Here is a 20,132-nt window from a genome sequence, read left to right as displayed (position 1 = left end):
TTTCGTTGTTTAAGGTTGTTAAGATTGTTATACGAGATCGATATAGAAAAAACAAAAACTTTATTGTTTCTTCAATTAAATGCATATAAAACCAGTTTATATATAATTACAGCAAGAACAATTTAACTGTGATTTGTTGTAAATTTTCACGCGTAATTAAATTATGGCAACTAGTATCGATGGCAATTAGTATCGATAATGATCGGGCTTGTAAGGTCCTTCCACAGGCAGATCCAAATACTTGGCCTGATCTGGCGTGAGTGTCGTTAACTTTACACCCAAGTGATTCAGGTGTAATGCCGCAACCTCCTCGTCCAGTTTCTTCGGCAACATATGTACGCCAATCGAATACTTGTCCGATTTCGTCCAGAGTTCGATTTGTGCGAGCACCTGGTTCGTAAATGAGTTGCTCATAACGAAGCTCGAGTGGCCCATCGCGCAACCCAGGTTCACCAAACGCCCCTCCGCGAGAAGAATAATATGTCTGAAATATGAATGATGTAATTTAACTCATTATCAAAAGGTTTCAATCCATTCGATTCAGCAATCATACATAGCACACAAAACATACCTGCCGTTCTTCAATAGATATCTGTCCACTTGAGGTTTTATGTTGGTCTTCTCGCCGTTCTTCTCCAGCCACGCGACATCGATCTCGCAATCAAAGTGTCCTATGTTGCAGACGATGGCGTCGTTCGGCATGTTCATGAAATGTCGATCCACGATGATGTCCTTGCATCCTGTGGTAGTTACATATATCTGGCCCTTCGTACTTGCTTCGTCCATTGTTGTTACCTGAGGATTACAGATATTTGTTAATTGTAAGACCGCGACGGTCTGCAACGACACTTGATAATTCTAATTTGCAACATAATATGATGATGTGCAAGTGGTAATCGAGATGATAGTTTGACGCAATTTTACAATCAATCGGATTTCTTTTCCGATGGTATTTACCTCGTATCCTGCCATGGCTGCTTGAAGAGCGTTGATAGGATCGATCTCTGTGATGATAACGCGCCCCCCGAGGGCTCTTAGACTTTGCGCGGATCCTTTGCCCACGTCTCCATATCCGGCCACTACGCACACCTTACCAGCGATCATAATATCGGTCGCTCTCTTGATTCCATCTATCAATGATTCCCTGCATCCATATAAGTTGTCGAATTTACTCTGTCAAAAGTATAAAGTCAATTTAGCTTTGTTATTACGTATTTAGATGTTAATAGGTTTTTGTTAATTTAAACTTTTATTTTAATTCTGAGAAACATTTATCTTGCAAAGTTTAATTATATGAAAAATACATGTCTACTTTTGAAAGTGCAGCGTCATATGCATTGCGTTAAGATTTCTGCAAGTGTTAACATACTCATGATTCACTTATCATCCGTTTATCAGTTTCGTTACTATTTCGTCATTATTTTATAACACATATTTATCTCAATTCATCCGAACAATGACTATTGGGTTCTAATCGAGCCATAATCATTAATGATATCTTCTTCTAACTTATTGACGCACTCTAAGCGTCAACTTCGTATCGATAGCTTATTCATCATTTTATAAACTTGTTTACTCATGTCGTTGCTCCTGTGAACGTGCACAAACCTTCGTGACGGAGTCGTTGACGTTAATCGCCGGCACTTTGAGCGTACCCTCTTTCATCATGCGGTAGAGATTGTGCACTCCAGTGGTGGTCTCCTCGGATAGGCCGCGACATTCCTTGAGATACTGCGGATATTTGGTGTGCACGAGATTTGTCAGGTCACCGCCGTCATCGAGGAGCAAATTGAACGGCTTGCCATCCCGGAACACGAGGGTCTGCTCAATACACCAGATATACTCCTCGTCGGTCTCTCCCTTCCACGCGTACACCGGCACTCCAGTCTTCGCTATCGCCGCCGCAGCGTGATCCTGCGTGCTGAATATGTTACAAGACGACCATTGTACCTGCGATAGAAGAATGACTTTGTTGAAATTCGGATATTAAGTTTCTAAATGGCTGAATATTTTTGCACACAAAACTACTCGTATTTTTAGGATCAATAAATGGAGGGATATGTATAATAAAAAAATAATATACATATATTATCATACGTTATCATATGCCACATGTAAAGGCATGATTAAAAACAAAATTATTTAATGTTATTTTTTCAATTTTAATGACGTATACACGTTAAATTCATCGATTCGTAGAAGTTTGAAAAAAATCGCTGACATCACTGATTCTTTTTAACAGTAGAGATAATTATAGAGATATCTCATAAATCTGATTTTTTAAATAGTTTTCACGAGTCGAACTGAATATTAATTCACATCAGGGAAAAAAGTATTTGAAATATGAAGACTCGATTCAAGACACGTGGAGCCTTATCGAGTATAAGTTCTTGTAAGTGTTTCCAAGTTAAACGAGAAACCTTTTGAAATGTAAAGAAGAGATCTTTTTTTCTCATAACATCCGTTTTGTCATCAAATATTACCATGAAAATCGACTACGATTAGAATAGTGTATGGGAAAGATATTTTCAACTAAATACGATGTATACTCAGATTTACAGGAAAGCTCAACGAGGTCAGCAACGATAACATTCATGTGTAAATCATAATAGATTTATCTTCGCAAGTTCCTCCGCCAATAAGTAAACAGCCGCGTGAAATTCTATCGGCGCGTTACTACTGTTACTTATCACTAAAGTATCAAATAATACGAGCGTGAATTAAGCTCGTAAAGCCAGGTCCAGATTTGCATCAGATCATCGTATCGTATCATGATATTTTCTTATCAAAATACAGATATGTTGGTTATGATACGTCAAGGCCTTGTTTTCAATCCGTATTCGTATCCCATATCTTACAGATTGAAAACAAGACCTTGGCATATCATTATAATTAACATATCTGTATTTTTATATAAAAAATATGATACGATACGGTGATCTGATACATGTCTGGGCCCGGCTTTAGACTTCCTGGCTCTCACCTCCGCGCCGAGTTCCACCAGAGTCTCAATTAGCACCGCAGTTTGCACGGTCATATGAAGACAACCGGCGATCCGTGCGCCCTTTAGCACCTTGGACGGTCCATATTTTTTCCTAATCGCCATAAGCCCCGGCATCTCGTTCTCTGCCAGGGTGACTGCTTTACGACCCCATTCCGCCAAGGAGAGATCGGCTGTTGAGAAATTTTCTCCAGTTAAGTCATTGAATTCAGAAAAATTATCATTGTTGAAACCAAGAGGCAATAGTTTCGTCATATAATTAAAATTAATATTTTAAAAACATAAATATATACATACATATATAATTTGTAAACTTATAAAAATAAAATATATATTATATTAAATATAACATCAAATATGATAAATTATTATATATCAATATACAATATTGATAGTACATAACATTTTAATATGTATGTGTTATATTTAATATTATATATAATTATAAAAAAAGAATATAATACATATAGGATTTTTTCTTCGATTACATTTTGATTATCGAAGAGTAAAGCTCCTTGCACAATAGGCGATAGCGATAGCGATAGCCGACAAAGCTATACCTTTGTCGGCAACTTTGTCGCTGTCGCTATTGTTATCGCTATCGCCTATTGTGCAAGGGGTTTCAAGGTAAGAATTATAAAAGAGCAAAAACATTGTTACAAAATACAATTGCACAATGTTGCAAAATATGCGCAGAACTGCACACAGATTATTGCCACTAAGAAACTTATTTTATGACATCCGGTTTTTTAATAGTTTATTGCGTCACGGTCATACAAATTTTAACGAGAATTTTAACGTCGGGTGTAATCTCGATTAGTAAACCGCGGCGAAGGTTACCCGGGAGTTAAACTCAAAGTTTTAAATAATATAAAAAGAATCGAACTCATGTGTCTGAGAAAAATGTGAAAAGTTCGAGAGCCAATAAATCAGCAGACAAAAGATGTCAAATTAAAAATAAGATAGTTTAATAAATCCTAAATATACATGGAACGTTTTAAATTACCCTGTCTTCTTCAACATACAAAAATAAATATAATAAAATTAATTAACACAAAGAGCAAAGAAATAAAGAAAATAATTTAAAAAAAATAAAAAACGGAGCTAAAAGTAAAAATTAGCACACAGTTTACACTGTGGAGTCACATATGTGTTTAATAATCACATGGACACATCTTTTGTTTTAACATTTTTAGCACACATGTAATTTATAATCATCCTCGATCGAGATATCACACGCTCGCGTAGCGAATATCGAAGACTTGGCGCGTTCGCTCTCGTGCCATCACGGAACGGCGAGTACTTCACGTTGCTTCCCAACGGGTGCGAGCCGAGCACCGCGAGCACGTGTCTCGTTTCGCGTTCGCGTTACTCCGAAACGCGATGTCGTTCGTACGTTCGGTGTTTGCCACTTACCGACTTTATACGCGGGCTTGTCGGACATGGTGCGTCACGTTCAGGTTGGCGCGTGGAAGGTGAATGAGAGCGGCGAACCAAATGTTCAACGTGATAACCTGTACGCCCCAAGTGCCCCGATGTGCCGGTACCACCACCTCGAGAACGTTGCGCGCGGACCGCGTGACGCGATACGCGATTCTTCGAGATTCGATTATCGCACGGCGCGAGATGCAGGCGAACTGTCACTTGTCAGTCGTCGATTAGTTCTCATCGCGCGCGAGACGCGCGTCGATGTGAGAATGTGAGAATTCGACCGGTCCGGAAACGGAGGAGGGAGATCGGTCGAATTCTCACATTCTCACAGAGTACCACAGGTACGTTTGTACGCTTATTATCGATATTCGACGAATGACGTCGACGTTGGTATATTAGCGCTGATACGATCCGCCGTATCAGCGCTATCATGCGGGTCTCTTCCCGCATTCACGATTACACGGTTCCTCGCGATCACCTTTATTGTTAGATATCGAGCGGCCATGTCTCGAGCGAAACTGCAGGCAGGAAGAAAACGGTAATTGATTATTCTGATTTTATTCTGTCGTTAGAATGTACGTGAGAAATAGCGATTATAGACAATAGAGAGACAATAGGCTCGTTTATAGAAAATTTTGTAAGCAAAACAAATATTTGGGGAACAGAGAATGTTTTATAATTTTCAAGTAATTTTCAACTTGGCGGCGACGGTTTATCGTTTACGATATTCGCGATTACCGCGCGGCGAGAACGATCGCGAAGAAATTTCTCTGTTAAGTAGAGATTATGAGGAATAGAGAAACAAATAAATTTAAAACATTTTACGATGAATTACGACGTGAACGAGCGAACGAGCCAACGAGCCACCGTCGCGCAGTCGGGGGAGACGTCGAACGCGATTCGATTGGCTCGCGAGTCGAGCCCCCGAATCCGGCCAATCACGTTCGGCCGCTCCGAGCCGCCGCGGCCGGCGCGGCGTACGCATCAGCGGCATACCAGCACATACCAGGCGCGACCTTTCGTTTGAACGCAACGTACCGTCAAAGTCGACGCGCGGCCGGATCGTTCTTGTCGGCGAGCGGCCTTGCAGCTTGTTTCCATTAACGCTCGGAGTACCGTAACCTGCGGAAATCACTCGAATCAGCTATTATCCTTCCGATGAATTTCGCACGTACAGATAAGAATTAAGTGTGTTCGTGCTCCGCGCGTCCGTCGCCGTGCTTCGTGCGTGCTACGTGTTTCGGAACGCGCTCGTTTCTACGATTGGCACTCCTGCTTCTCGTTCCGCGGCCCGCGGGAATAATCCACTGCGTGAGTACGCGTGCCGTACGCGTTCAACATTCGCGAGTGTATCAAAAAAGTGTTTGTCGGAATAAACCTGTCGCGCGAATCGCTTGCTCGAGACGGAGGCGTCGAGGGGGAGACGTCCAGACGTCGAGGCGAAGGTACGTACGGCAATTGTGAACGATCGATTTGCTTTCGTCGTGATACTCGCGGGATCGTGGCGCTCGTCCCGTCATATTTCTCGACTCGAACGTAGCATTCGTGTATTTATCTCGATCGTATCGCGCTTTAAACGCTGTGCCGGAATTATGTGATTTATCTCCGCGTCTCTCACGCAGGGAAAAAGAGGGCCGAGTTATATTGTCGTAACCCCGCCCGCGCGTAAGAATCCAAAGACGGGGGAAGCTAACGTACCCTCGTCCGCCGATTTAATTGAACAAACGAACCGCAGCCGGTTCGTCGCGTTTGCTTCGGGAGTGCCGTACAAGTAATCGGACTAAAGGACTTTTTCAAAGCCCATTTTAAGAATATTACGGAGCACTTGACGGAATATTCTTCTCATGGGCTTTATAAACGGGAGTGCCGTACAGTATCGCGCGAAAAACTTTTATTTAATAATTAGTCCGCGGGCGATTGTAGTTTATTATCCGCGAGTGTTTCTCGCGAGTGTCCTGTGAGACGAGAGGAGGAGGCCTGACGTCCTGGGAGGAGGAGGAGGTCTAGGAGAGACATCGGGTACCGGCGGAGCAACCTTGGGGTGAGTATCATCTCTTATCTCTCTACACAATAATTTCTTTTCCATTTATTTAGATTGTTTTATCTTGATAAGTTAGAATAATTAGAGGAAGAGAAATTACTCAAATTTTGATAAAAGTTTATTTTTGTAGATATCTTTTTCGTAAAATAGATAATTGTATTGCTAAATATCTTATTGAAAGACATTAGAGACGCGTAACAATTATCTTTTAAAATGTTAATCATTTTGAACGCTTTTTTAATTTGAATCTCATGTTCTTATGTTACAGAATCATCGTAGCTACATGGCTGAGAACCTCCGCCCGTTGCTCATTGAGTCGGTGAGTCAGACTTTTTTTTTATTAAGGTAACAAATCTACGATTAAATATAGAGCAAATGTTTCTCAATACATGTTGAATTATGGCAATAAATAAGAGTATAAAAATCGTAGATCTGTTGCTTTAAAATGGTAAAAAACGTATTGTAAATAAAAGAGGACCGTCGATCGGAGTCGGCAGAGATGGTGGAGGGCCTTTGGCCTCGGATGAAATCAGATAGAAACAGGTCACATATCAGAGGATATTTAAACTAACATTTTTAAATTAAATGTAATATTGTCAAATTAAATATTTTGTTATAATATTTTGATAAAACATTTGCACGATTGATTAAATAATTGTAATTAAATTAATGTTAAGCAAAACATTAAAAAATATCTTTCAATAGCTATTATTATTATTATTATTACTATTATTATATTTTACTAACAAAATATACATTTGTTACAAAGAAAATTTATTTCTTAAGTACAATCGAAAATAAAATGCGAGTATTGAAATGTCCATTTTCAATTTAAATGCAAATATTATAAGAAATAGGCACACACATGACTACAGAAACAGTTTGTAACAATAGTTCTCGATACAAAAATTAGATATATTAGTGACTCAATTTATATCCTCATTAATGCAGGTTCATAGGCCCTCCCCGAACAGCAAATAAGCCTTTCCTCACCTCTGCCTGTGTTGAATTAAAAATTTTTATTTATTTGTTTTTGGTATAAAATTCGGTAAACATGTATTAATGCATATACTTTAATTATATAAACGGATTTTTAAATCTATAAATGGAATATACATATACATATACGAAATAATGCGCTCGATCGGTACTTTAGCATTCGATTCGGTTGAGCTCTGGCGACAAGAGCGAATAGTACGAATTGTACGCTACTAGATAGCGTCTCGAGTACTTTATTGCAAAATACTCCAGTAATAATATACATTATTCGTAAATCGAGTTTTGCTGACAACTCACATCGAGTTAAATTAATTTAACTCGCGTACTTTCGATAAAGTTAAATTAAAAAGAAATTAGTTATTTTAGCTAATTAAAACTTGTGAAAGGCTTAATGTAGTCCGAATTAATATAATAGAAAAACTAGGAAGAGATGTTAATCAAGATTTGTTTAAAAAAATAATTAATCGAGATTTTTAAATATACATATAACGATGCATTTTTTCAATACATGATGATAATTAACTACAGAAAGTTGATCCCGGCTCTTTTAAAATCAATAAGATGTGTCTTAATGAAAATAATCGTTAAAACCTAATCTTCGAATTCGTTCATCAACGAATCTCTCTCAAAACTTTAATTTCTCAAATCGAAGTCTTCAAAATTGGATCCGCTCTTCTGCATCTTCCCGAGCAACTCCTTCGCCTCGTTCCTCTCTTGATCTAGCACAGGATTCTTATCAATTCTCTTCAGTTTCGGAAGCATTGTCAGAACGATCCGCCTGTATCCCTCCCCTTCTCTCTCCTCCATCTTTTCTGTCAGAAAAGGATTCCCTAGGACGACAAGTGTTTCCAAGTTCGATAGGCAATCTAGCTTCCTCAGCTCGGAAATCTTCAGGAGCTCGTTATCGCGCAGATTCACGTAGCTTAAGCTACGACACCGCTCGGTGAAACCGTCCAAATTCGTGAGCCTGTTACCTCGCAGGTGTAGCGTCTTCAGATTCACAAGTTCTCCGAGACCTTCGATTTTTTCGATTTGATTTTCGGCCAGAAAGAGCCGCGTCAGATTGGAACAACAGATGTCTGCGAGAAGCAAGAAATTCGAACATTATTCAGGAAAAATCCAGTTTCTTTAGAATCCTTCTCGTTTTACCTATAACAAGTTCTTAAGCTATTGTTTGAGAAGCTCGGCATTTTTTGCTTAGATTTTTATGATCACCTTCGGCGAACGGTTAATCTCGAAAGATAAATAACTGCCTTCGTCTCGACTTTGCGCGTCTCACCTGCGGCACTGATTAGCGCGTTGCCGCGTAGCTCCAGAGTCCTCAAGCTCACGAGTATCTGAAAGTCGATAGTCACGGTGCGAATATTGTTGTGATTCAACTCCAGACGTTCGAGATTCTTATGACGGATGCCGGACGTGTCTGTCAACTCGTTCCGGTTCAGGGCAAGCTCCTAGATTTTCGAAATCGTCTTACTAGCGCGGATCTGCCGTTATCCATGCACGGAGTTCTCAATGAGATAAAAAAGACCCCGCTAAATGAGGGTCAAAAGACGACGGGATCACCTGCAAATACGGCATCGGTTTCAACTCCGCACTGGTCAGACGATTTCGATCCGCCCGCAGCGTCTGCAGATACGGCATCGCCTCGAGCGCACGCAGCGCTTCTGAGGTCAATCTGTTCCCCGACACGTTCACGTAACGAACGTGTCTGAAGGATAGTATCACGCTGACATCCGTAAGATCCCTGTCCGAGACGTCCATGCTGAGATAGGCGTATTCGTCCTGCGCGACGCATTTTCCTAAATTGTGAAGACACTCGCCAGCCTCGGAGTGTGCCAACACGCGTGTATCGTGCTCAGTTTCGTCCAACGAAATCGTTGATTCGTATTCGGGTTGACTCTCTTCGCCATAGTCCTTATCTTCAAGCTCCTTTTCAGTATTCTCCTTATCGTAGCTTTCTTCCTCCATTTATTCTTAATTGAATCCATGAGTAAAAATGTATACATATTGAGTTTATTGGAGCCATTTATAGCATTGTAGTAGAAATTTTAATATTTAATATTAATGTGATTAACATTGTTGTAATAAATATTAAATATGAATTAGAAAATAAATCAACATTTATCTTGATTATGAAATCTATAGCTTAATATTATAATTTATTATTTAATAATATATTATGAGTATATAATTTTCTAATAGCTAGAAATATGTATAATATAAATCTATGTTTTAATATAAAGGATACTTACATTACGTCGAAAGATTTCGATATTATTTGCGAGAATCTAGCCTCTTTTCTTGACGTTAATGACGATGCATCAGATAATACGTATCGATCAATGCATATCGATTAGAGTTCCATCAGACAAAAGAAAGACAAAAAGTGAGATATATCGATACACAATGCAAATTAAATATTATATTCCAATGATTTAAAAGTATCGCATAATTTATTTTAAGAAGAATAAAAGTTTTTAAATTAGAGATAATGAGAACTGTTATTAATTCAAATGGTTTAAATTATTGACCATCTCGCGATTTCGAGACGGTAGGGAAAGGTAAAAATCCAATTTTGGAAATATTAATGAAAGCATTTATTAGAAGTCCATATACATGATAGTTAAATGATTCTGTATCAAGATAGAAAAGACTTGCTGGAGATCAAAGATCGTAATTACGTACACCCTACTCTTCAATTGCACATAAAATACAAAAGACACGTGCATATATGTAAATCGCGAATTATGTAATGGCAAGGGAGCACCCCGTCGAGATCCCGCTTTTTTAACGAACTCTAACGCATCTAGATTCCTGCCATTGGACCCGTTGATTGTCCTCTGCGACTTGTCGCTTCCGGTGCATGATTTCACGAAGTTTCTTCAGTAGGATGAAATTGTCCCTGAGAATTCGCGCCTGCCGTTCGCGCTCTAACTGCAATCTCTTCGCGTTAAACGAGACATGAGGTCTGCCCTCCGGAGGGTTCACATCTACCGTTGGTCTGGCTGTTTTTACCTGCAAAGCAACACGAATGAGTATAATCGTAAATTCTCGACGACGTTACAGAGCGTGAAACGTCTGAGTCTTTATAGAGGAAAAAAACATTTAACCAATTAACATTAACTAATTACTTGAGTAAACCTTGAAGTCAAAATTTCTAATATAACTGTCTTTGATATAGCATTATTTAAAATCTCTTAAATTTAACATAAAAGTTATACGAACGTAATGCATATAATTATATCGTTTGATGTATGTACCTATAACAAACGATTTTTATAGAAAGTTTTAATCTCGCGCGAGTATATTATTTATTTTATCGCTTTTGATTCGAAGGTTATCTCTACGAAAATATCTTTAGCACTGAGGTTTCCGTTAGATCCTCGGAGCTTTCATCAAGAGCGAGCCTGATGAAAGAAACATCGATCGGTAAAATATTAAACGGAGTTGAATCAAGAGTAACGTTTATAATTCATGAGTGCTCACCCTAGACCGGTGACGCTCGTACGCCCTTCGTTGCCAGGAAGGCTCGTCCTCGCTTCGTATCCTTCCTCGGTTCGACATCCTGCTTACTTGATAATGCTGGTGTGTTTGCAGTATATAGCGCAAGTATCCAAGTTTCTCTGGCAACGGAAACGTTCGCGATATTGATCTCCGCCGCCTTTCCTTTCGACATACAAGAAGCGCGCGTACTTAATCGCGAGTGTTTATGCATTGTTACTTTAATTAATAATATCCAGAATATCGATTTTTAGATTAATACTTATAAAATGTTATGTTTTAAAGTGACGTTTCTGCACATGGAGAGAAAATTTTTAAATATAATTAATAATATAACCATCACACATAAAGTGGCGAAAGTGACGAAATTTTTCTAAATATTAGTATTATTTTATATAACAAATTGAATGTAGATAGATATATTAATAGATGTCAAGGTTTGCAAATGTAAATTAAATTAAAATTTTTTAATATGCATTCTATAACTATACGATTGTAAGATTTAAACACATGTTTAATTAAAATTTCTCAATCAGGCAAGATAGACCATAATTGTGGATCCTCGAAATTTACATATCTAAGTTTTTGAAGAAAATGAATAAATCTACATTTATTTTAGATTCCCTAAAGTCTGCGAGTAAAATTGCAAATTACCGAGTTAAAATAAGATTTGAGTGTTAGTTATATCCACACGTGCGCATATCTCCGTGTAGAAAATGGATGAAGAGCTAATCTCTCGAGACGACATACAGGAAAACGAACCCGTGCCGAGCCATGTCTCTTTGTACTTCTTGCCCGAGCAAGTATACGCAGCTAACAATATGTCATACGCACGCACGTGCACGCGTGTGCGCCCGTGTGTATCGTGCGTGCACTTCCTCCCTTCGCAGGAGGATACTGGCGATTGGCGGAGGCTGCTGGACCAATGGTGCGCGGCAAGGGGCGGAGATTCGCTCATCTCAATCCGGAGACGCGCGTGAAATTTCTCTTTCGACACGCTTAGATATTCATGCGAACGATGCGCGAAAAGAAAACGACGCACGACTTGCGAACTCAACGTTAATCTTACAATTAATTTTATAATTTTGCAAAAATTTTACAACCTCTCCTTTTTTTATGTAAATATAATTACACATTTAAATATTATTAACTATTTTTAAATGTCTATTTACACAAAAATATCCAAGAAGATAAAGAGTTTAGAGAAACTTTTAAAGAACAGCTTGATGTCGGTATATCTAAAAGGAAAAAGAAAAGAACAAAATAACTCTTTCCAGAAATATATTGTTTTGTATTTTGTATGCACGACATATTGAGTGCTTACTTTCCATTTTTAGTGGAACAAATCGACATAAGTGTCGTTTTTGTCTTTGTAACTCGTTGAATTCCAAGAAGGATAAAACTGTGTTTTCGCGCGCGCGCGTGCATGCTTTGACTTTGACTTGTGTGCCATTACTAACTGGAAAGCACCTACTGTGAAAAGAGAAAGTATAATATTTATTTCTACGACATAAAAGACGGTATTGTAACAAAACGCAAACAATGATGTAAAGTAATAAAACCTTCATGGAACTGCCATTCGTGAAAAATTAAATGCCATAAAAGAAGGAACAAAAATGAAAAGCGTGTAAAGCGTATAATGCGAATTAGTTACAAAAGAAATGTTCTCGTTCTACCTTAAAAGTTAACAATACTTTCAGTCTTGAGACCTTGACTTTTGTTTTCTTATTTTATATTGCATGTAATAGAATTGCATTTGTTATATTCTTATACAGTATTCTTATACAGTAGCAAGATTGCTGATAAGCTTATTTCCAAATTGAAAATGTATCTGCGAACTAGGAAGGATAAGTTATACTTATTCCGAGGAAATTTCCGAGAAACCAATATAATGAAAGAACGGCATTAATTTTTTGCGGTTATTCAGTTTTGCGGTCCAACCGATATTATCTTCTTTTATTGCTTTAAATTTCTTAAAAAGGAAGAGATTTCGTAAAATGCGCTCAGCTACAAAGTATACAGTAATAAAACTTATTATGGTCGATGAATTAATACCGCCGTTTATCTTTCCAATTTTTACAATATGAAAATATTTTATTGAACGAGCATACTTTATATCAAGATTGTGATTTAAATAATATCTGGACGTCCATTCGTTTGAACGTAACACCAAACGTACGGGAGATGAACGGAACAGTGGGATTAACCGGAGAATCGAAGCTGTAATATCGTTGATGCGCTCAAGAGGAGGAGGGAGGGGGGCAAAGAGGGAGGAAAAAAGGATAAATGGGTATCCATGACTGGTAACGCCATGAATCGCGCGCTCGCCGGAGGGTCGTTGATCTTAATCGCGCGCGGATCCTCGACAATGATCCTCTCAAATGGATGAGCCCCGCCACTCGAGAGAGAGACGATGAAGATCTCTTCCCTCGAGGGGATATACACACGGTGTTATACTATCTAAGCAGGCATCCGGCCAAAATGGGCTATATCCCCCTTCCCCTCTGTCCGACACGTACTTCCCGTATACCCCTGTGAAGGAATAGCCAGCCAATCCGGATACTATATCGTCGATCCCGTTGCAGTATATATTGCACTGTAAACCGGCGATGTATCCCTTCGTACTGTCAAGAGCGCGAAAAAAATTTTATGGCTGTCTTTCGAGGGAACAGCAAAAAATCTCGTACCTATTCTTCTCGGTTAGTTTAGATTCGATTTCTCTTTTACGGAAACGTTTTAGGTACCAATCATTTTTTGAATGAATGGATCCTTGTGACGTAATCTACGGAAATATGAATAGATAACACAGAACTTTACCTTATTTATTTTAACATAAAAAAATCTCGTGTGAATTGCGTGGATTTTATTTGTTAGAAGAAATTTAGTCGGGATGATTTATAGCATCGGATTTAAAAAAATATTTTATGATAAAAAACGTTTTTCCTTTTAAATAAATTTTTCAGCTTCTTTTTATGATCTTTGGTACATTAATTTGGATCATTAGAAAGAGTATTATCTAATTAGACCATAAAGTATAGATTATTATTATTTATCTATTTATTGCTTCGTTAATGAAATTTGTACAACTCATATTTATAGTATCGTCACGAAATCATAATTGTTAAACGAGACAGATAGCAGGATCGTTGGAATATCGTGTTCAAATAAAAATTTAAGATTTCCCTGGCAATCGTATAGTATCCTAAATTCTTTGCACCACTCGAGCTTTCCCGTTAAAGATTATGTATTTTCGATTTCAACCCCGCCGTTCAAAAGAAAATAAGACGCGTTTCAAAGCACTTTGAAAATAAACGGCTCGCAAGTTGTCGAGTCCGGACAAAACGGCACTCTTCCGTCCATTTATAAAATCATGAAACCAGATTGCTGGGCACAAGTTCCCTCCTTTTCTCACCCTCGGGGTGCGAGCTCGTCGCTCCGGGTGTACGATATTCGGCTCCGGAGGGTTGAATTGGGAGCCAGGCAGACTGGCTGACTGGCTAGAGAAGCCGTGATTCAGCGGCTGAGAGAGGGAGAGACGGAGGGCGGTCCAGAGACTCCAGAGGCGTGTCGGGCTCCTGGGAGTCCTGGGAGCGAGCGTGATCCAGCGTGGGGGAACTCCGCGCGCTTTTCGGTGCCCCAGGCCCCAGTCTTCACTGAGGCGCCACATCGTGCGTGTCGTTGCTGGCGAGAGTGGTCTTCTCACACTCGTGGATCGAGCGCGGTGAATCGCGCGAAAGAGAATACAAGGCTGTTCTTCGTCCCGTCATCTAAACTAACACTTTCGGAGTTTTCCTTTTTTCTTCCAAGAGGCGCGATCTCTCGTTTATCCCGATACACGCGGGAGCTAGTATCGATAGTGACATATAGTCGACCTCCACCGAGAAGGAGGAGAGAGAGTGTTGTCCAGGAGGCCCGGTTAACCCGCGGCGACGAAGATGATGCACGCAATGAGCGAGCACGCGGGCGTGGGCGTGCTACCATTCGACGGAATGGGTCTTTACGAACAGCCGCGACCGCCCCGGCTCGTCTTCAAGATGCCGCGCGTGGTCCCCGATCAGAAGACCAAGTTTGAGAGCGACGAGCTGTTCAGAAGGCTGAGTCGCGAGAGCGAGGTGAGTCCGCTACGAAAAGCAACGTCAACGATAAAGATATACGGACACGTGAAAAGAACACCCTTGAATACGTGAAAAGTCGCGTTTGAAAGAAGATTGTCTATTAGAAAATTTAAATTTCTAGGAAATTTATAAATTTCTATATCTATCTGAGAAATTAAGTTATTATACGGTAATATTTTTAAGTGGAAACGCACGCGAAAGATGGGCATTGCGTTACAAGGATGGGTAAAATACGCACGTGCTGGACACGTAAAGCTTACATTACCGTTTTTGAGAGAAAACACTCACGTTGATAATCATGCGGGTAACGCCAAGCGCGCGATACTCTTGGGAGAAAACGCACGAAGAAACAAAAAGTTAAAAGTCATGAATATATCCTAGCTTATTATGTCGAAGAAACTGATACATTTTCCTTATTTATGTTTGACATACGCGTTACGTCGTCAATCTGTTTGTAAATACATGAACTAGTAATACGAATGTTATAACCGGCAATTTTATGTTTACCGTTATTTCGGAGACTAACGAGACGATGAAATAAATAATAATTCGAACAGAGAAGCTTAAGCGACATTTCGTAATTGCATCGTGTAATCACGCTGCTGTATTAGTTCTGCGAACCAATCGCCTCGTTTTGAAATCGACATTAAGTTCGTTACTTACTATTCGCTGATCAATCCCGGTCGGAAACCTCGAGAAATGTCTTTCGAATTACGTGTCGCAATGTGCAGTGAGAGACGTCGGAACGGCAAAGGATTTCCCGTCGCTCGCCACCGACCTGGAATACGCGATGCCGTAGGAATGTTGTCCTTTCCTCGAATTTGTCTAACTGTGGATCACCCAAGAGCAGCGAATTAGTATTCCACATTCATTTCGTTTTTAACAAAAATCCGTGAATCATGGAGAAACTTTCGAAGTGGTGGTCGAGAATCCGACACGTTATCTCCACAAATGTCGTCAAATTAATTGATTCATTAATTATTATTGAAACGACAATAAAGAAACATTGAGATTTTTTCTAATGATCTGAAAGTGGTAAACTTTTATTTGATAATTGTTAGGAAATTGTTAGAAAATATTGATCAAGCGATATTTATCGTTGAAAAATTATATCGTTTGATCTGCATTCGCGACAGTTACGATGCTGCAATCGATTTTTCACATTTTAATTTTGCAAAATTACTTACGATTAGTCCAGAGAATAAAATACTAATAATATATTGTATTATTAGTATTATAGAGACCGGATCGCGGTGTCGTTTTCCCTGTTCCAAGCGCGTGCTAGCAGTCGTGAGAAGGAGTATACTCTCTACACCGTGCCGGTCTAGCGGTGTAACGTAGCAAATATATTTATTTATTTATTTATGTAATTATTCTCACGGTGCTCGGCCGCTAGCACATCCTTGGAGTGGGAAAAATGGCACCGCAATCCGGTCTCTAATTATTAAATCTACTATATGAAATCTAATAATAAATCTAAAAAAGTTACATACGTAAATTAAATGCATATCTTTTAAAATTCAAATTAATTTGCTTTAATTAATGCATCTTGATAACTGTTTTGCACCTGTTATCCTTGGATGAAAATTTCCATGCATCAACATGCACATTGCTAACAGCGATATTTCTGCTTTTTTTTATAGGTGAGATACACTGGTTACAGAGACCGGCCGCTCGAAGAACGTCAAGTACGTTTCCAAAATGGCTGTCGGGAAGGCCACACGGAGATCGCGTTTGCGGCGACGGGCACCAACCTCCAGCTTGTTTTCGGCAACGCATCCGGAAACTATCCCGTCGATCCCAACGACTGCGATTTCGACAAGGAACACGGGAAGGTAAGTGGGCATCGCTTTTTTTAAAAATTATCTTAATCATCGTGGACTTTATCCTGATTATCATCCCGATGGACCTGCACGAGCGATTTTCTATCCTTCGCTCTCGCCATTACAGCCTAAAACTCCATCTTAAATACCATCATGTTATAAAAATTTATGCAGAAATTAATTAAATTAAAGAAATAGAATTCACATTGCGCGAAAGTCTATAGAAAAGAAATTTCTTAAAAAATGTCGGTTTTAAACTTAAAAATCCGAGAATTTTAGGAACGGCCGCGACGTATTAATTTTTAATGATCCCAGTGGCTTCGGAGATCGGATTATTTTTTCGCGTAAAATTTATAAGTATTCCGCAATATCGCGCAAACTGGGAAAAGGACAGATTCCCTCCGTTGAGTCGTCTAAGCGGGAGGCTTAGACCCCGACCGCTCGAATCTCGAAACGGTGGTTCCCGAATACGATTGTGTGGTCGTAATTGGTTCGTACTATGGCCAAATTAGGGACCGTTAGGCATAGACGTTGCGCAAGTTTTCGGGTCCATAATTTAGTATCCGTCAGTATCCGGCCGCCACTTCTCGAACAATGCTACCGACGTGTCACCCCCGCATCCGGTCTCTAGAAATTCCGGGTCTCTCCGCGGGAGTTCGGGCTCCCGTTGGAGCGAGAGAAACTGGCCCAATTTATCTTTGTGTCGTGCGAACGAATTTGTAACCCTGAAACGTACGATTAAGCTCAAAAGTCAGAGATCGAAGGACGATTTAAACGCAATATAACGCAATATGAAGCGCAATTAGAATAACAGCATGGAAAAACAGCTTAAGTAGAGTAACGTTGCTTCCAAATAATAGATCCAAAATTTATCGAAACTTTGGATCATCCTAATTTTAAGGCTGCAAAAGCTCGACGAGCTTTCCCTTTAGGTCGTCAACTAGCAATCTTGTACGCCGGCGCCGCGGCCGACGCCTCTCGGCGTCGCGTCGCCATCGCGATCGATAGCGTCGCGACGCCATTTTGCAAAGTGCGCGCGCTGGTCCTTACGCGGATGTCTGGAAACTTCCAGATTATTCAGTCGTTATCTTTTTTATCGTAATTTTTGCAAACCTACATTCTATTATTTTGAAGAAACAGTCAATTTATTATTTTATATATTTCATAAGTTTATAATTTCCATGCAATCCGTATTGTAACACATGATGAGAGACATTCATCTAGAGATCAATTTCCTGATTCATTCAGGATTGATTTTTTCTTAACAAAGTTTTCGTACGTGATCTCTTTTCGAAACTTCTACACTTTTATATAAATTCTACACTTCTGTATAAATATTCAGGTAACAGTAAATATTGAATTAAAATTCTGTTAAAGTGATTTAATTTCTGTTAAATTTACAATTAAATAGAAAGTAACAGATCTTATCTATTCGCATTTTTGAAGATTAATTATTTATCATCGTGTCACAGATCGAGAGAATAAAATCAATCTCGCACTTCCGGCTCAAATATCCTTCGGAAAAAATTTGAGGGTCGTCCTTTTGCGTCACTTTGTTACAACTCATATAGACGACAGAAAACTAAAAGTGCCGTGTTAGTGGGCACCAATGGGCAATTAGCGTTCTAGAAATCCGTTAAACGCCGCCAGATGCCTCGAAGCTGTCTCAGCCAGTTACACAGTATAATGGCTCGTAAATCTCTCGGTTTCTCGCAATGGTCAAACGAAAAATCCTAATAACCTGCTGAATTTTCGTAGTTTTCTTTTTCAGATTTTTTAGATCTGTGTAGCGTTATTGAATATTTCTTTCTATAGTTTATCCACACGAATAAAATATTATCGAAAGAATTTGAAAGGAGTAGTAATTGGAGAAGAATTATAAAGGAGTATTTGATTTTCGTAAAATTTAAATTCTTACAGAATCATCTCCGTGATTTTTATTTTCTCAAAATTTTTATCATTTTTCAAACTATATATGTGATATTGTGATATAATACGAATTTAATAATTGAAAAAAATATTTAGACTGAAAATCAGTATTATTGTATCGAAAATATTTAATGTTAATTACGCTGTATAAAAAAAAACACGCTTCCAATATCTTTGTTTATCATTTACTATTACGTTATTTATGACTCCAAAAAATTTCCTGAACATTTCTACGGCCTCTTTCGTGTCGGGTGTCCTTTTGCAAAAGAGACGAAATGGAACGGAAGCGATTCATTAGATCCTGTGCACGGAGCACGGGCACGCTGTGTTTACGGGACGACCCGCGGCCTCCTTTTTGTTTTAATCGACAATGAGCGAAGGAATAAAGAGTGGCGCGCGACCACACGTGCCCGCGTGCATTGTGCCCACCGACATGCCCCGTCGGGCGACGTAATAATTAAAGGGAGAGATTTTATTCGCTATCAAGATAAACGCGCGATAGAGAGAGCGCGTGCGGTGCCCGATAATGACGAAGCTTTTAACCCTTTGCTCATCGAGCAGAAAAAAAAAGAGAAAAAGGGTGCTGATTCGCGTAATAAAAAAGCTACGAAGATTTATTAAGATAGAAATCTTAGCGTTAAATTGAAAAATAAATATTAACAGCATCGCGATATTATCTTTGATCGCTCAGTGTTGATTCCAAAATTGCTTGCCAAGATAGAAGAATAACTTTAGGAAATTTAAGGGAAAAGATAGCTCAACATTCATCTAAAAAAAAAAAATTAAACTGAAGAAAAACGAAGGAAAATTTGATTGTAATTACGAGGAGTATTGTGAGGAAAGGTAAATTTTACGGAATCTCGAAAACTCAAAAGATCTTTTGAGAAATCTTTTATATATCCTAAGGTCAAGGTGGTGCAACAATTGTGCGTACCCTTTAAATCACAGCGGGCCCTTCTTCGCCCAGGCACTGCCTTAATTACAAAATTTATAGTTCGGAAATGATCCTGAAGGCACACACACGCATCCTGTGCACATCCTGCTCGTAAAAGTTAAACGTACAGAACTGGACCTGAACGAGAGACAAAGGATGATGCGCCATACTGACCGTATGCCCCTCGCACGTCGTCCTTTTTGCCGGAACACCGTTGACGAATGTTCCGGGGTATTCACGGACCTCGGCGTAGTGGACCCCGGCGCAAAAAGGCGCTGTCGGCGACGCCCATCGAGAAACAAAAGGACTGGTGAAATAGCCGGTCGTTTGTTTCGGGGCATTTAGGTGTTCTTCGTCC

General features: G+C 39.4%; 3 protein-coding genes across 8 annotated transcripts; 1 reads left to right on the top strand and 2 right to left on the bottom strand.

The window, feature by feature from the left end:
- Positions 1 to 43: 43 nt before the first annotated feature.
- LOC112460749 (adenosylhomocysteinase) lies at positions 44 to 4,547 on the bottom strand. The gene is made up of 6 exons (XM_025025574.1): positions 4,418 to 4,547; positions 2,984 to 3,174; positions 1,609 to 1,950; positions 958 to 1,173; positions 572 to 795; positions 44 to 484 (listed from the first exon to the last, which is right to left on the bottom strand). Exons 1-6 carry the CDS (start codon positions 4,443 to 4,445, stop codon positions 187 to 189), a joined length of 1,299 nt encoding a protein of 432 aa, XP_024881342.1. The 5' UTR covers positions 4,446 to 4,547; the 3' UTR covers positions 44 to 186.
- Positions 4,548 to 6,447: 1,900 nt separating this feature from the next.
- On the top strand, positions 6,448 to 17,082 carry LOC112460755 (protein big brother). Of its 2 annotated transcripts, XM_025025584.1 has the most exons (3): positions 6,448 to 6,473; positions 6,742 to 6,792; positions 16,732 to 17,082. In XM_025025584.1, exons 2-3 carry the CDS (start codon positions 6,757 to 6,759, stop codon positions 16,945 to 16,947), a joined length of 252 nt encoding a protein of 83 aa, XP_024881352.1. In that variant the 5' UTR covers positions 6,448 to 6,473; positions 6,742 to 6,756; the 3' UTR covers positions 16,948 to 17,082. The 2 variants fall into 2 exon arrangements, with proteins under 2 accessions (XP_024881352.1, XP_024881351.1); XM_025025583.1 differs by lacking the exons at positions 6,448 to 6,473; positions 6,742 to 6,792 and adding an exon at positions 14,044 to 15,085.
- On the bottom strand, positions 10,060 to 20,126 carry LOC112460754. Of its 5 annotated transcripts, none has more exons than XM_025025578.1 (5): positions 16,656 to 16,763; positions 15,752 to 15,917; positions 12,298 to 12,446; positions 12,146 to 12,211; positions 11,046 to 11,138 (listed from the first exon to the last, which is right to left on the bottom strand). In XM_025025578.1, coding segments are annotated over exons 1-5 (426 nt in total). In that variant the 5' UTR covers positions 16,699 to 16,763; the 3' UTR covers positions 11,046 to 11,136. The 5 variants fall into 5 exon arrangements, 4 of the variants coding, with proteins under 4 accessions (XP_024881350.1, XP_024881346.1, XP_024881347.1 ...); XR_003041478.1 differs by lacking the exon at positions 16,656 to 16,763 and adding an exon at positions 19,949 to 20,126 and having other exon boundaries at positions 11,069 to 11,095; XM_025025579.1 differs by having other exon boundaries at positions 11,069 to 11,095.
- Between the last annotated feature and the right edge of the window lie 6 nt (positions 20,127 to 20,132).

This window comes from Temnothorax curvispinosus, unplaced genomic scaffold (assembly GCF_003070985.1).
Source record: "Temnothorax curvispinosus isolate PA1 unplaced genomic scaffold, ASM307098v1 QBEX01010790.1, whole genome shotgun sequence".
NCBI lineage: Eukaryota > Metazoa > Arthropoda > Insecta > Hymenoptera > Formicidae > Temnothorax > Temnothorax curvispinosus.
Note: the sequence above shows the minus strand (reverse complement) of the source record. Positions and strands in the feature narration are given on the sequence as shown.

Coding starts and splice junctions, on each gene's coding strand:
- LOC112460749 (XM_025025574.1), bottom strand. CDS start 4,445: ATGTCCGACAAGCCCGCGTATAAAGTCG. Junction 1,951..2,983: donor TGGTGGAACTCGGCGCGGAG/GTGAGAGCCAGG, acceptor CTTCTATCGCAG/GTACAATGGTCGTCTTGTAA. Junction 796..957: donor CAGCCATGGCAGGATACGAG/GTAAATACCATC, acceptor TGTAATCCTCAG/GTAACAACAATGGACGAAGC.
- LOC112460755 (XM_025025583.1), top strand. CDS start 14,909: ATGATGCACGCAATGAGCGAGCACGCGGGCGTGGGCGTGCTACCATTC. Junction 15,086..16,731: donor GGCTGAGTCGCGAGAGCGAG/GTGAGTCCGCTA, acceptor TTTTTTTTATAG/GTGAGATACACTGGTTACAG.
- LOC112460754 (XM_025025578.1), bottom strand. CDS start 16,698: ATGTGCATGTTGATGCATGGAAATTTTCATCCAAGGATAACAG. Junction 12,447..15,751: donor CCGGGATTGATCAGCGAATA/GTAAGTAACGAA, acceptor CTCTTTTCACAG/TAGGTGCTTTCCAGTTAGTA. Junction 12,212..12,297: donor TGTTCCACTAAAAATGGAAA/GTAAGCACTCAA, acceptor TTTTCCTTTTAG/ATATACCGACATCAAGCTGT.